Raw genomic sequence first — 13,145 nt, 5'->3', positions numbered from 1 at the left:
CTGTATTTGAGAAAAAACCAACCTATGCCGGGAAAATACTTTTTAATGCTCTGCCAGAAGAAATTAAGAAAATAGGAAACAATCACATTAACATGAAGACTGCAATAAAGAACTGGCTCTTGCAAAGAACCATCTACATAGTGGAGGAATTTTACTTATGGAGACTGACAACTTGACAGAGACAAACATGAACTTTTATATTTTATATAACTATGTAAACTTTTTGTTAATTGACGCTACTTGTAATCTTAAAGATTATCAATAAAGAATTTCTGATTTCTGATTTACCCTTGAAGGAGAGCCTGGTACTAGCAATTGCCTTTCTCTGCTTTTAATTCTTTCATATACACCTTTCCTTCACTTCATATGACGTAATGTATTCTCAGTAGTGTTTTTCTTGCTCACTGAATGTGACTGTACATTGTGCAGCAACCTTGGTTAATATATATATATATATATATATAATTTGTACATTACTGCATTAAAAGTATGACATTTTGTTAAATACTTTGGCCATGTGAACAGCTCAATAAACTGGTAACATTTTTGTTGTTAATTGACATACAAAACTGGAAATTAATGTCTGTAAATGATTTACTCTATATATATAAACACATAAATAAACAAGCTAAATGTAAATATAACTCCTGTTACTATATTTAGGTAAAATTTTAGATCCAAAAATACATTAGAACGTGTTTAGAACAAGACAGGAGTGACAAGGCAGTAATTACAATTGTTACGTGGCAGCTCCACAACTACTTACGGAAGCACCATCTCAAGTACACTGTTCAACGCCTGCTGACCCACCATGATGATGGCAAGTTGTATACAGAGCTCCATCAGACATCCGCCGGGGTTACACTGGCAACAGACAGACAGACGTCAGAGTGGCGGTTAATACAACTACTGGGTAAAAACAGTCATGATGATTGCCTTAGCTAGTCTCACCTGGACCTGATTTTATACCAACCTCCCCTGAGAATCAGAATAAAGAATTTTATTCTCAGTTGTTAATAACTAAAATAACGATAAACCTTGTACATAATTTAACATATAAAGATGCACGTCATTGAAATAACAAAATAATATAAATGTATTATGAATAAAGTAAGTAAAAAACAATGTAATTAAAATCTTATATCACGAGTATTACAAGCCAATTATTCATGTACAGAGTAAAATACTTTTTGTTTCAACTAGTTTCCTAGTAGTACTTGAAATGTGTGTAAGATGCAGTCCAATGTACTGAAAGTGTAAATGATAAGAATAGGTACACTAATTTTAAGAAACTTTACAAGAAAGATATAGCAAATGCTAAGAAAACTGCCAATGACGACCTCATTTTAAACGCCAAAAATAAATGCCAAATGGCCTGGAATGTAATCAGGAGGGAGTCGGGCTCAGTTAAGTGCAAACCAGAAATACATATTACTCCTGAGTGTCTTAATAACTATTTTGTTAATGTTTCAACACTTGTAAAAAATCTCCAAGGCAGTGTAGACTTAGATGCTGGTTCCATGTACAGAAGCCATTCTGACTTTCTTTTAAACTTTGATAAGCCTATACCTGAAACTGGTTTTGGTTGGCAACATGTTGATTCTGATGTAATACTATCGGTTGTGTCTAACCTTAGTAACAGTAAAAGCGAAGATGTGTTTGGCCTCTCCAATTATGTTATCAAAGCATTAGGGAATACTTTAGTTAGTCCTCTTACATATTTAATTAACTTAGTTCTTGTAAATGGTATATTTCCAAATTGTTTAAAATTAACAAGAGTGTAACGTGTCTATAGTAGGGTTATCTTCTATAAACCAATTACAACTATTTTTGTTTTAGTATAAGAGCGATCAATTGTGTTCTGAACTAATAACCCTTTATTCTAAGAATGCACAAGTTCCAATGGAATTCAATAATTAAACTCAGTATAAAATTAACTGTAATTCTAATAAAAATATGAAATCAATAATACAGCAACGCCAAGCTATCTTTCTTTACTTTTAATTTATTCTCAATTATTTCTTATGTTTAACCCATCAAAAGTTCACAAGTCCAGTCTTAAAATTAACAATCAATCAATCATTCAATAATTGTGTCCTTCAAGTTCTCAGTGCTAATGTATTCAACACAAACTCAAAATAAAAATCTTCATTAAACTTCAAAATAAAATAATCTTCTTCAAATATAAAATGAAACAAATAATAAAATAAGACTTCTTCTCAAAATAAAAATCAAACAAATAAAGGTAATATTAATATTTAATATATGAACAAAGACAATGTCCAACCAGTTAAACTCAAAATTGTATCAATTTCAAACTACTTATTTTCTGTAAATTTCCAATTTCCAAATTATTGAATTATCCAGAATTATCCGCTTGGCTTTGAAGGTTAAATTTAGGAACTTGTTAAAATATCTATAGAATCTCAGAACATTAAATGAATTTTCTTTTTTAGTAGGCTATTCCTGATTAAACCAAATTGAACAGGAAAATATCATCAAGTAATTTTCTATTTCAATATTAAATTCTAACTTTCACAGTACCTCACACATCTGCTGAAGACTTCACCAAGTAACCAAAATGACTATTATAGATTAATTAATTTAAACTTGAGACTTTAAACTAAAACTTGACTTGTTCAAGTCAAATTCGAATATTAACCGATGAAATTTTAAGTATTACAAACAATCAGAAGGCTATAACTTCTGAGCTTGGTAGATTGACTAATGAAAATGAGATGCTTAAAGCAGCTATTAAAAACCAATCGGAAGCCATCACGGATATTGTATTAAATTTGGACAATAAGGACTCTTGTGCAAATAAATTAAAGAATAATTTAACTAGTGGCAATTTGGTAAGTAAAGACTTATCTGAACTATGCCTAGTTCCTGGAAAACATAGTCAGCCTGTATCCATAACTAAACCTAGGACTGATGCAGTTGGAGATGTAGGGCATAGTTTGAATTGTAATTATAATAAAAGAATACAATTTACTGATGGGCTAGTTGATTTAACTAGTACACCTAAGTTAAGCTCTGCGTTAGCTTATAAGGAGGAAGATGGTGAGTGGCTAGAAGTTAACAGTAGGTCAAATAGGAGGTCTAGGCCTAGTACAAATGTTACTGGGTCTATTCAGGTTAAACCTAATTCAGGCAGCAGAGGCCAAACTATATCAGATAAAACTAGAAATGGGTCTAATGGTAAAAAAAAGTTTATCACTGGCACAGCGGCCGATGATAATTTATCCGTAGCAGAGAAGAAACTTTTTCTATTTGTATCTAGGCTACGTCCACATATTGAATCTAAAGACTTAGAGAAATATATTAAAGATAAGAAGGAAGCTGACTATATTGTGGAAAAATTAACTTCAAAGTTTCCTCAAGAATATAGTTCATTTAAAGTTGGAGTACCAAGTAGCCTCTATAATGAAATCTATCATTCAAGTTTTTGGCCTAAAAATATTTATGTTACTAAGTTTCTAACTAAGAGGCGGTCACAGGCTGAATCTTTAAACGAGCAGCTAATGATACCATTAGAAAGGACATAGGCCTAAGCCCGGACATGGTCAACATGACTGATTTGGAATGTTTGAACTTGCCTAACTTAAAAATGTTTTATATTAATATTCAAGGTTTGCATAAAAAAGTTGAACAGCTTGAAGAGATTTTAAAATCTGATAATTTTAATATTGTGTGCCTCAGTGAACATTGGTTACGGGATAATGAAGTGACTTATAATGTACCCGATGACTATTTGGTTGGTAGTGCATACTGCCGTGTGACACATATAAGAGGAGGAGTAAGTATACTTTTATCTAATAAATTTGTCACTGAGAAATTGAACGTAAATAAATTTTGTGAAGAATTACATTTTGAGGTGTGTGCTATCAGGCTGATTGAATTAAATGTCATTATTATTTCTCTGTACCGTTCCCCTGAAGGTAAAGTAAATGTCTTTCTGGACAAGTTAGATCAACTTCTGAGATTTTTAATCAGACTTAGGCCTAAATGTAAAGTAATAATTTGTGGAGATATTAATGCTGACTTTGATATCCGAAACACCTCAAAACCTAGTGTAAATGACTTTTTGAACTGTCTCCGGCAATATAATTTGTTTTGTGTAAATAATTTGCCTACTCGTGGAGAAGCCTGTTTGGACAATGTTATTACTGACCTCTGCCCTAAAAATTACGAGTTGCACATTTTTGAACCTTTGTTGTCAGATCATAAGGCTATTCAAATTATGGTTTGGTTGGCGGAGAATAGGCCTATCAATAAGAAGACTGATGGCCCCGGTAAAATAAATTCAAGTAGGCCTTCGATTCAATTTGCAAGAAGGTATACAACTGTGAACCTGGAGGGGTTTAAATACTGTTTAAGTAAGGTAGACTGGAATTTTATTGCTCCTCAGAATTGTAACTTAACAGCAGAAGAAACTTTTGATTTGTTTTATAATACATTTTTAGAAATTTTTAATCAATGCCATCCAATGCAAGAGATAAAGATTAATAAACCTAATAATAGAACTAAAAAGCAAAATTTAAATTGGTATACCCCAGAGCTAGAGAACATGAAAAAGCAAATTTTGTGTTGTCATGACATTTATAATAGAACGAATAATGATAATTTACTCAACTTGCTGAGAACTCTTAGAAGGCGTTATAGACTGGCTATTAAAGAAGCAAAGAGACAGAGTAATGAAGATTACATAGAAAATTCAGTCAATAAATGTAGAGCAGCATGGACAATCATTAACAAGGCATCGGGGAAGGAAACCCTACGCAGTCGGTCCAGTAATATTCTGCCTGATGAATTCAACTCACACTGTGTGACAGCTATTGAAGAGATCAGTGCCAAAGTGAAAAGTTCTGTGAATAGTGCAAATCAATGTCTTAATAAGTTATTGCCTCCATTTGAGGAGTGTGTTTTTTTGTCCTGTCACTGTAGATGATGTTCGTAAAATTGTTTTATCTCTAAAAAATTCCCATTCTAAAGATGTGTATGGATTAAGTAGTATTTTAATTAAAGCTGTTATTGATTATATAATTGAGCCTTTGACATATTCTATTAATTGTTGTGTATTGGAAGGGATTTTTCCAACATGTTTAAAATTTTCAAAAGTTGTACCTGTGTATAAAAATGGCTCACTTGATTGTCCGAACAATTATAGGCCTATCTCATGTGTACCAATCTTGTCTAAGGTAATTGAGAAATTACTTAAACATCAAATATGTATTCATTTTGAAAATCTCAAATTATTTAGTTCTAGTCAATTTGGTTACCGCACTGATTGTTCAACGGTTAAAGCTGTAAATACTCTTGTAAATAATGTTCTCTTAGCTTTGGAAAATAATTGTTGGGCTCAGATCACACTTTGTGATCTGAGCAAAGCATTTGATTGTGTTAGACCTGATATACTGGTGAACAAATTGGAATTCTATGGGTTTCGTGCAAAGAATTTGAACATGTTAAGGTCCTATCTTGCAAATCGCAAACAGGTTGTTATGGTTAATGGAGCTTATTCCCAAGTGGCTGATATAAATATAGGTGTGCCACAGGGATCTGTGTTGGGTCCTGTTTTGTTTTATTATATTTATTAATGATTTAAGTTTTAATGTCTCTAGTTTTACTACTATATATGCTGATGATACCACTTTGTTAAATAGTCACACAAATTTGCTTTACTTAAACAACTTGGTAGAGACTACAATGAATGAAACTGTTAACTGGTTTAATGTAAATGGTCTCTATTTAAACACAGAAAAAACAAAACAAATGTTAATAACTCTTAAGAATATTAATAGGCCTATATTTGAATCTGAAGTTTTTGTTAAGTTATTGGGGATAATAGTGGACAACAGGCTATCTTGGAAACAACACATTGATTATGTATGCAAGAGATTGTCTAGGGTTATTTACTTATTGTGTAATTTTAAAAAAAATAGTATCACAAAGGTATATAAAAATGGCCTACTTTGCATTTTTTGAAAGTATTATTAGATATGGTTTAATAATTTGGGGTAATGGTACAGGCATTGATCAGGTGCTAGTAATCCAAAAGAAGGCTGTGAGAATTTTAGCGGATGCACCTGTGTTAGATCATTGTAAACCTTTGTTTGTAAATATTGGTGTTTTAACTGTTATAAATCTGTATATTTATGAGGTATTAGTAGATGTAAGAAAAAAGTCACACATGGTTTTGAAAAGAAATGATGTTCATCACTATAATACAAGAAATAAAGATAAGTTAAATGTAGATAGAGCTAGATTAGGTAAAACCCATGAATTACCATACAACATTAGGCATTAAAATGTTCAATTTGTTACCTTATGCTATTCAAACTTTACCATGTCAAGTTTTTAATAATAAATTGTATTCTTGGCTAAAAAATAGACCTTTCTATAATATTAATGAATATTTTAGCTGTGAGATCGTTCATAAGGATTTTTAACTTTAGATTAGGCTAGTAATTTAAGCCTTAATATTTGACGAAGCCTATTGTAATTTTATTGAAAATTATTAATGGCCAATAAATTGTCTATTGTCTATTGTCTATTAAATTTTGAAAAGAAATTTTAATCTTAAACTCAACCTTCTTCCCGAAAAATCAATACGGCAAGAGTAGGCTATCACTTCTACATGTACTTCTCTCTCTGAGCACACAGCAAAGAATTTCCGAAAAACGTGGTTGAAGCCACCGGAAGGATCTAGAAGTCCCTCCCACCATCTAATCAACCTAACATTGGCCAATCAAATTTGAGCAAACACAATGTCTGAATTGGATGGTACCTATCCAACCCAGACCTGTAACCTATGCTCAATACCTAGATACAAAAGGAAGCTTCTAGCATTCCTCGAACCCGAATTGACAAGAAATTCAGCACTGCTGGAAGGCTCACAATCTTACAATTCACTTATTATATTAATTTACAATTCTCTTAATAAAAATATAAAGATTCCTATAAGTAATTAAATAAATATAGGAAGCATCCTATAAAGAGTAACCCCTATTTTTAAAAAAGGCGACTGTAACTCAGCTGAATGTTATCGACCCATTGCTATTGTCCCGATTATTGGAAAGATTATTGAATCCTGCTTAATACTTCAGTTGAATGAATATTTTAGTACTAATGGTTTACTGTATCAGCACCAATATGGGTTTCGACCAAAGCACAACACCTGCTCTGCAATAGCAGTTATTTTAGAATATATATATTAACTGGTTTTGAAAACAAATCAATAATAGCCTCTAATTTAATAGATTTAACCAAGGCCTTTGATTGTCTTTCTTTTGATATTTTATATGACAAATTATCTTTCTGTGGTATTAGAGATAATGAATTGAACTTAATAAAATCCTATCTGTCTGAGCGGAAACAAAAAGTGGTGGTCAATAACAATAGTTCAACCTATCAAGAAGTGATTGCAGGTGTCCCTCAAGGCTCTGTCCTTGGGCCCTTTCTCTATCTGATTTTTGTTAATGATATATATTGTAATATTCCTTCTCTTTGCGTACTTTACGCAGATGACACCACACTTATCTGCTCTGATGATAACTTTGAAAATGTTAAACCAAAAATTAAGAATGCTTTTGATTCAGCAAAAATGTGGTTTCAATTAAATAATCTAGTTATAAATGATAACAAGACTGAGTTAATCTATTTCTCTCTAAGAGATATTCCTGCTGAGGACAACACAGTGAGTGTGTAAAGTTGTTGGATTTTACCCTGGACAGTCAGCTGAGCTGGGAGCCTCATATACTAAATCTGTGCAAAAGACTGTCACGTGTTGTATTTTCTACTCAGAAAACTTAAACAATCAGTTAGCTTAGACACTCTTATACTATCCTATTATGGTTTTTTCCATTCACTAATGACATATGGAATAAGCTTTTGGGGCAATTCATGTCATGCTTCAAAAGTTTTCATTTGGCAGAAAAAAGCCATTAGAATCTTAGATAACCTTACCAACAGACAATCCTGTAAGGCAAGTTTTCAAAGGTTAGAAATTATGACAATGCCGTCCTTGTATATTTTAGGCAATTTAACTTATGTCAAAGAAAACATAGACTCATGTTCTTGCCAAAGCTCCTTTCATGATCATCTAACTAGCAAAGAAACAATCTGGCGACACCTTCGGTAAGACTTTCTAAAACAATCAACAGCCATGTATATCAACAACTTAAATTGTTTAACAAATTACCATTAGCTATTAGAAACATGACATACAAAAATTTTAAAAATATCATTACTAAACTGTTAAAAAGTCAAGCATTTTACACAACTGATTAATACTTTAGTCTTAGCTTCTAAGTCCCACATGTAAATCTGTATTTTGATTAAGTTATTTCTGTTAAGTACCACCTTTGTCAATATTTCTGTTAAGTACCACCTTTGTCAATATTTCTGTTAAGTACCACCTTTGTCAATATTTCTGTTAAGTACCACCTTTGTCAATATTTCTGTTAAGTACCACCTTTGTCTCTTAAATACTTCTTGTACCTTGTTCATATTAATCTGTATTTTGATTAAGTAATTTCTGTCAAGTACCACTTTTATCCATCACTGTCAACCAGATGTCTCAGTTTGCATTTGAGTTAGGCTTGTTTGTCTCTTTCATTTTGCATTTTCTTCTGTTTCACAAAACTGCTTAAAACAACTTCCTATATTAAGGCACCTTAATCCTAAGCTTGTGACTAATTTTACTCATACAATGTACAATTTTTAAATACTTTTTGTGTATAAAGTTATGATGTTACCATAGCAGTTTTTATATTATAACATAGGGGTACGGTCCAATAAGCGGACCCGGTTTTTTATATCGAAATTGGCAAACGATATTACTTAATCATAACCATCGATATAATCAATCGATACTGATGAATTATTTTTAACAACTTAAATAATCTATATGAACAGCTGTAAACACTTTCAAATAATACAATTAAGGTAATATTTTAAATTTCACGTAACATTGTGTATTAAAATGGCCGTCAATCTTAGGAAGCTTCACGAAATTGCTTTAAAAGACGATAAAATATGTTTTTTATGGCTTCAGGATGTTGGGTTAGTACCTAAGAATCCATTATGTGATATTTGTGGAAAGGTAACAAATGTAACTGTCAGAGGAGCTAACATGGTCGTCTTCAGATGCAAAAAAAGAAGGTAATGGTGGACACAACTTTAGTAAAAACGTTTTCGTTCTGTTTCATTTAGTTAAAGTTATGAGTTATGGTTATGTTCATTTATTATTTGTTATCATTAAATTCACATTTTAATTTAAACATATGATTGTTATTACTTTTATATCGATTGATAGTCTATGATTCGATATGCGAATATTAGGTATCGATGATTATATTCTTCGATATAAAAAACCGGGTCCGCTTATTGGACCGTACCCTAACATAGAAATGACGTGTCCTATTGCATTGTTAATATGCCTAATGGAAATAAATATAATTGTCTATTGTTTTGTCTATTGTCTATACATGCTTGGAACAGTCTTTTTGTATTAAGGCCTCTAAAAGAGGCACACATGTATCCCTTTCATGAACATTCTTAATAATTTGTGATGTCTTTTGTGCCATGTAAAGACAGTTTTAGTACTGCTACAGTTGCCACTCAAAGTCATTCCACAATTTACATTAGATGAGAGTGTTGATGGAGAGTTTGATTGGATGCTGTGTTGGATGATCAACTTAGGCACCTTTAATTTTCATCAATCTTCTTTTACAAAGACCTTCAAGATGTGTTGCACGAAAGAGTTATCATCTTTTATCTTCCACAGAACAAACTTTTGGAGAAGGTACAATTTTTTACTAGTAACCTCATTTTGAAACCCTTACTAAAGGAGGAAGGATGGTGAAAATCAGAGGTCTCTAAGTTGACTCCTACCAACATAATGTCTAAATGAAGTTTAGACTGTTAATTTGTTCAAACAAGACCCATTTTGGATTGAGCAGTCATAAATTACTTTTCTTGGTGTTGTGGGTTTTATTTCATCAAGACCTGTATTTTGAAGTATCATTCAATGGATCATCTCATTTACAATTTTTGAATTGTCCCCTGCCTCTTATTTTGAAGCAATGGGTAATAACTTTAAAATAATCAAACATGTCCCGTTTTACATATTCCTAAACGAAATTCGATAATTCTCTACCATTAAAAATTTAGGGTGAGGAAATGGGACTTTTGGTACCTCTATTATTGCTCACTAAATTCAGCTTATTAGGGTGACAACTGTAAAACATTTTCAGACATCCACAGAGATTCAGAAATGTATTATCAAAAAGTAACAAAAATCCTAATAGATTAGTTGTCAGTCAGCCAGACAAATCAGATCCTGGCCTTATTCTGTATTAGATATTTACCTCTTCCTGCCGATAACCGAAGATCCGGTTGTACTTGGCCGGATAGCCGACAAACTTTCCCTTGAGGAAGGCAATGTACATGATGGACGTGTAGTAGTTGACGAACTGGAACATGTAGATCTTGACGGTGAGTGAGTCGTCAAACTCGGACTGCGTGCGCAGCAGCTCCATCTCGGTCAGGTACACAGCCAACATGTCATAGATCTGGGGACACAGGTGTGGTGGTACAGGGACATGGAAGAGTTATAAAAGAAGATTTAAGCCTCTGGGTTTAATTTTATCTATAAAAAATTAATTGTACTGTCATAAACTGTTAGATACTTGTTAGGGCAAAAAACTGATTAATGCGTACACAGACCGTTAGCACTCCACTAGTTATCCTGAAGTAGAAAGCCTTGAATAAACTAATTTTCCATTGCGATTGCAAAAATAATATGTCAAAAATATAATGTAATTTATGTAGAAAAAGAGATGAGTTGGAAAAGTTGTAATTTAGTAGTGTTTTTTTCACTACGTCCCCCCGACAGGGGATATTTTTTTCAAGACAAAAATCTCTAAAAACTTCTCACGAGCTTCCTTTATCCATTAAATACTGTCTTATACAGGGTGAGACGAAAGTCTAGATACACCCTTACAAAAGTTGAATGATATGTATGAAGAATCATAATGCTGTCTGATACAGGGTGTCTGCGTGTGAGGACACAACTAGGAGCTATGATCAATTTGATAACAGGCATCTAGGATTTTGATAGAATTTTATACTTTAGTTTTTATATGCCATACAACAGCGTTTTGACAGAATATTATTTTACCCTGCTGATTAAATTTTAACAGATCATAATTCCAATACAAATTAAAGATTGGTAACCCCACCATGTTTGGGATCATATCTAAAACATCGTAGTACACTCAACTTTGCACCTGATGAGACAATGAGAACACTTCTTCATCTAGATTACACTGGATGGCTTAGTAAACCAGACAGACCTACTGTTTTTTTGTGGTGTTGTAAAAAGTGTAAGTGCGTTGTTTTTCGAATAATAGTTTATCATGTCTGATAAATGTGGAGTTTGCGTTAAAAAAGTTGTGGCAAATAGTCTGAAAGTACAATGCGTTGATTGCAAAAAACAGATTTTCATGGAGCTTGTGCAGGATGTCAAAGGATGATATTGACTTTATTCAGAAGGAAAATCAAATCTGGAGATGTACACAATGCAGTAGACTTCGTAGAACAAGTATGCAAGTGGAATCCGAGCTGGAGAAGAGTTCACCAGACATAAGTGACGTCATGAAGCTACTACACGAGATGAGACAAGAAAACAAAGATCAAACTAAAAAACTTGAACTTGAACTTGGAAAATCCATCGAACTCTGCCATCAAACTATCTCCGAGTTAAGAAAAACTGTGGATTCACAGTCTGAGGCTTTGAACAGGTATAAAGACTTATATGAACAACTTTTTGTTCGAACATAAAAGGCTGCAAATTAAAATTGTTGAGCTGGAAGCCCGTCAAGACGAAGCTGAGCAATACTCTAGACTTAATACAATAGAAATCCATGGGGTTCCTGAAAAAGAAAATGAAAATGTTTTCAGTCTAGTTCAACAAGTCGGAAACAGTCTAAACATACAAGTAAAGGAAGAGATGGTGGATGTCTGCCACAGACTTGGAGGGAAAAGTGGCGAAAGACCCCGAGGCATCGTAGTGAAGTTTACAAGAAGAACAGTCAAGGAAGAGTTTCTACAAAAAAGGAGAAGTCAAGAGAAATCTGAATACGTCTGACATTGATTTCCCAAGCCCAGCAAGTGTCATCTATATAAATGAGAGCCTTACTCCTACAAGACGGGCGGATATTCAACGAAGTACGATCGATCAAGAAAGAAAAAGGATTCACGTTCGTCTGGATACGGAACGGCAAGATCCTGGTCCGACCATCAGAAGGTGACAAGGTGTCAGCAGTGAGCAACTGGAACGACGTGGAGAAGCTGAGGAAGCTGCCGGCAGCAACAGGCTCGCCTCAAGCTCCAGGTAACTAACTCCTCACAGACAACAGTACAAACAGTTCATCATGTTCACCTAAATGAAATAGTTTAAAAGAAACAAGTTTTAAAAATAGTTTGTTTACTACTATTGATAGTTCAGATTTAATAATAGTACATCAAAACATCCGTAGTTTAAGGTCTAATTTTGACGATTTTTTAGTGTTTCTTGAAAGTTTGAAAAGAAAGCCTGACATTATTGTACTAACAGAAATTTGGATAAGTGACAGTGAGGTGGGTCAGTACCAATTTGCCTACTTTCTTGTTAAATGTTCAATGTAATAATAAGTACCGTGCGGGGGCGTGGCGGTTTTTGTATCCGACCAATTGAATTGTGTACGTCAGGTTAAAACAACAATGGCGACGGCAGATGTCGTACACCTTCACTTCAAACTTGAACGGGGCATAGCTGTTGATCTTTTAGCAGTTTACAGATTACAGGCGTTCTCAAACAATATGTTTAATGACGAATTTCAAAACACACTAAGCGGTATAAAATCTGCAAATTTCATAGTGAAAGGGGATTTAAATATTAATTTGTTGGATACATCTATTAGAAGTGTAGAGGGACTATTTAATTTTAATGGCAAGTCATGGACTCAACTCACTTGTCAATGAACCCACAAGGATAAATAATCATTCAGAAACCTGTATAGACCATGTTTTTTGTAGAAGTAAGTTTGATAGCTCTGTTAAGTACACAGCAGAAGTTTTGAAGATAAATATAACCGAGA

At 33.2% G+C, this 13,145-nt stretch overlaps 1 protein-coding gene across 1 annotated transcript in view; it reads right to left on the bottom strand.

Moving 5' to 3' along the window:
- LOC124367391 (anoctamin-1-like) overlaps positions 1–13,145 on the bottom strand; it is a 102,821-nt gene that overhangs the window by 32,046 nt on the left and 57,630 nt on the right. The window contains 2 exon segments of the mRNA XM_046824168.1: positions 767–864; positions 10,374–10,577. Coding sequence (XP_046680124.1) covers positions 767–864; positions 10,374–10,577 — 302 coding nt within the window.

Source organism: Homalodisca vitripennis, chromosome 8, assembly GCF_021130785.1.
Source record: "Homalodisca vitripennis isolate AUS2020 chromosome 8, UT_GWSS_2.1, whole genome shotgun sequence".
NCBI classification, from domain to species: Eukaryota; Metazoa; Arthropoda; class Insecta; order Hemiptera; family Cicadellidae; genus Homalodisca; species Homalodisca vitripennis.
The sequence above is the reverse complement of the archived record's forward strand: the minus strand, read 5'-3'. Positions and strand labels throughout refer to the sequence as shown.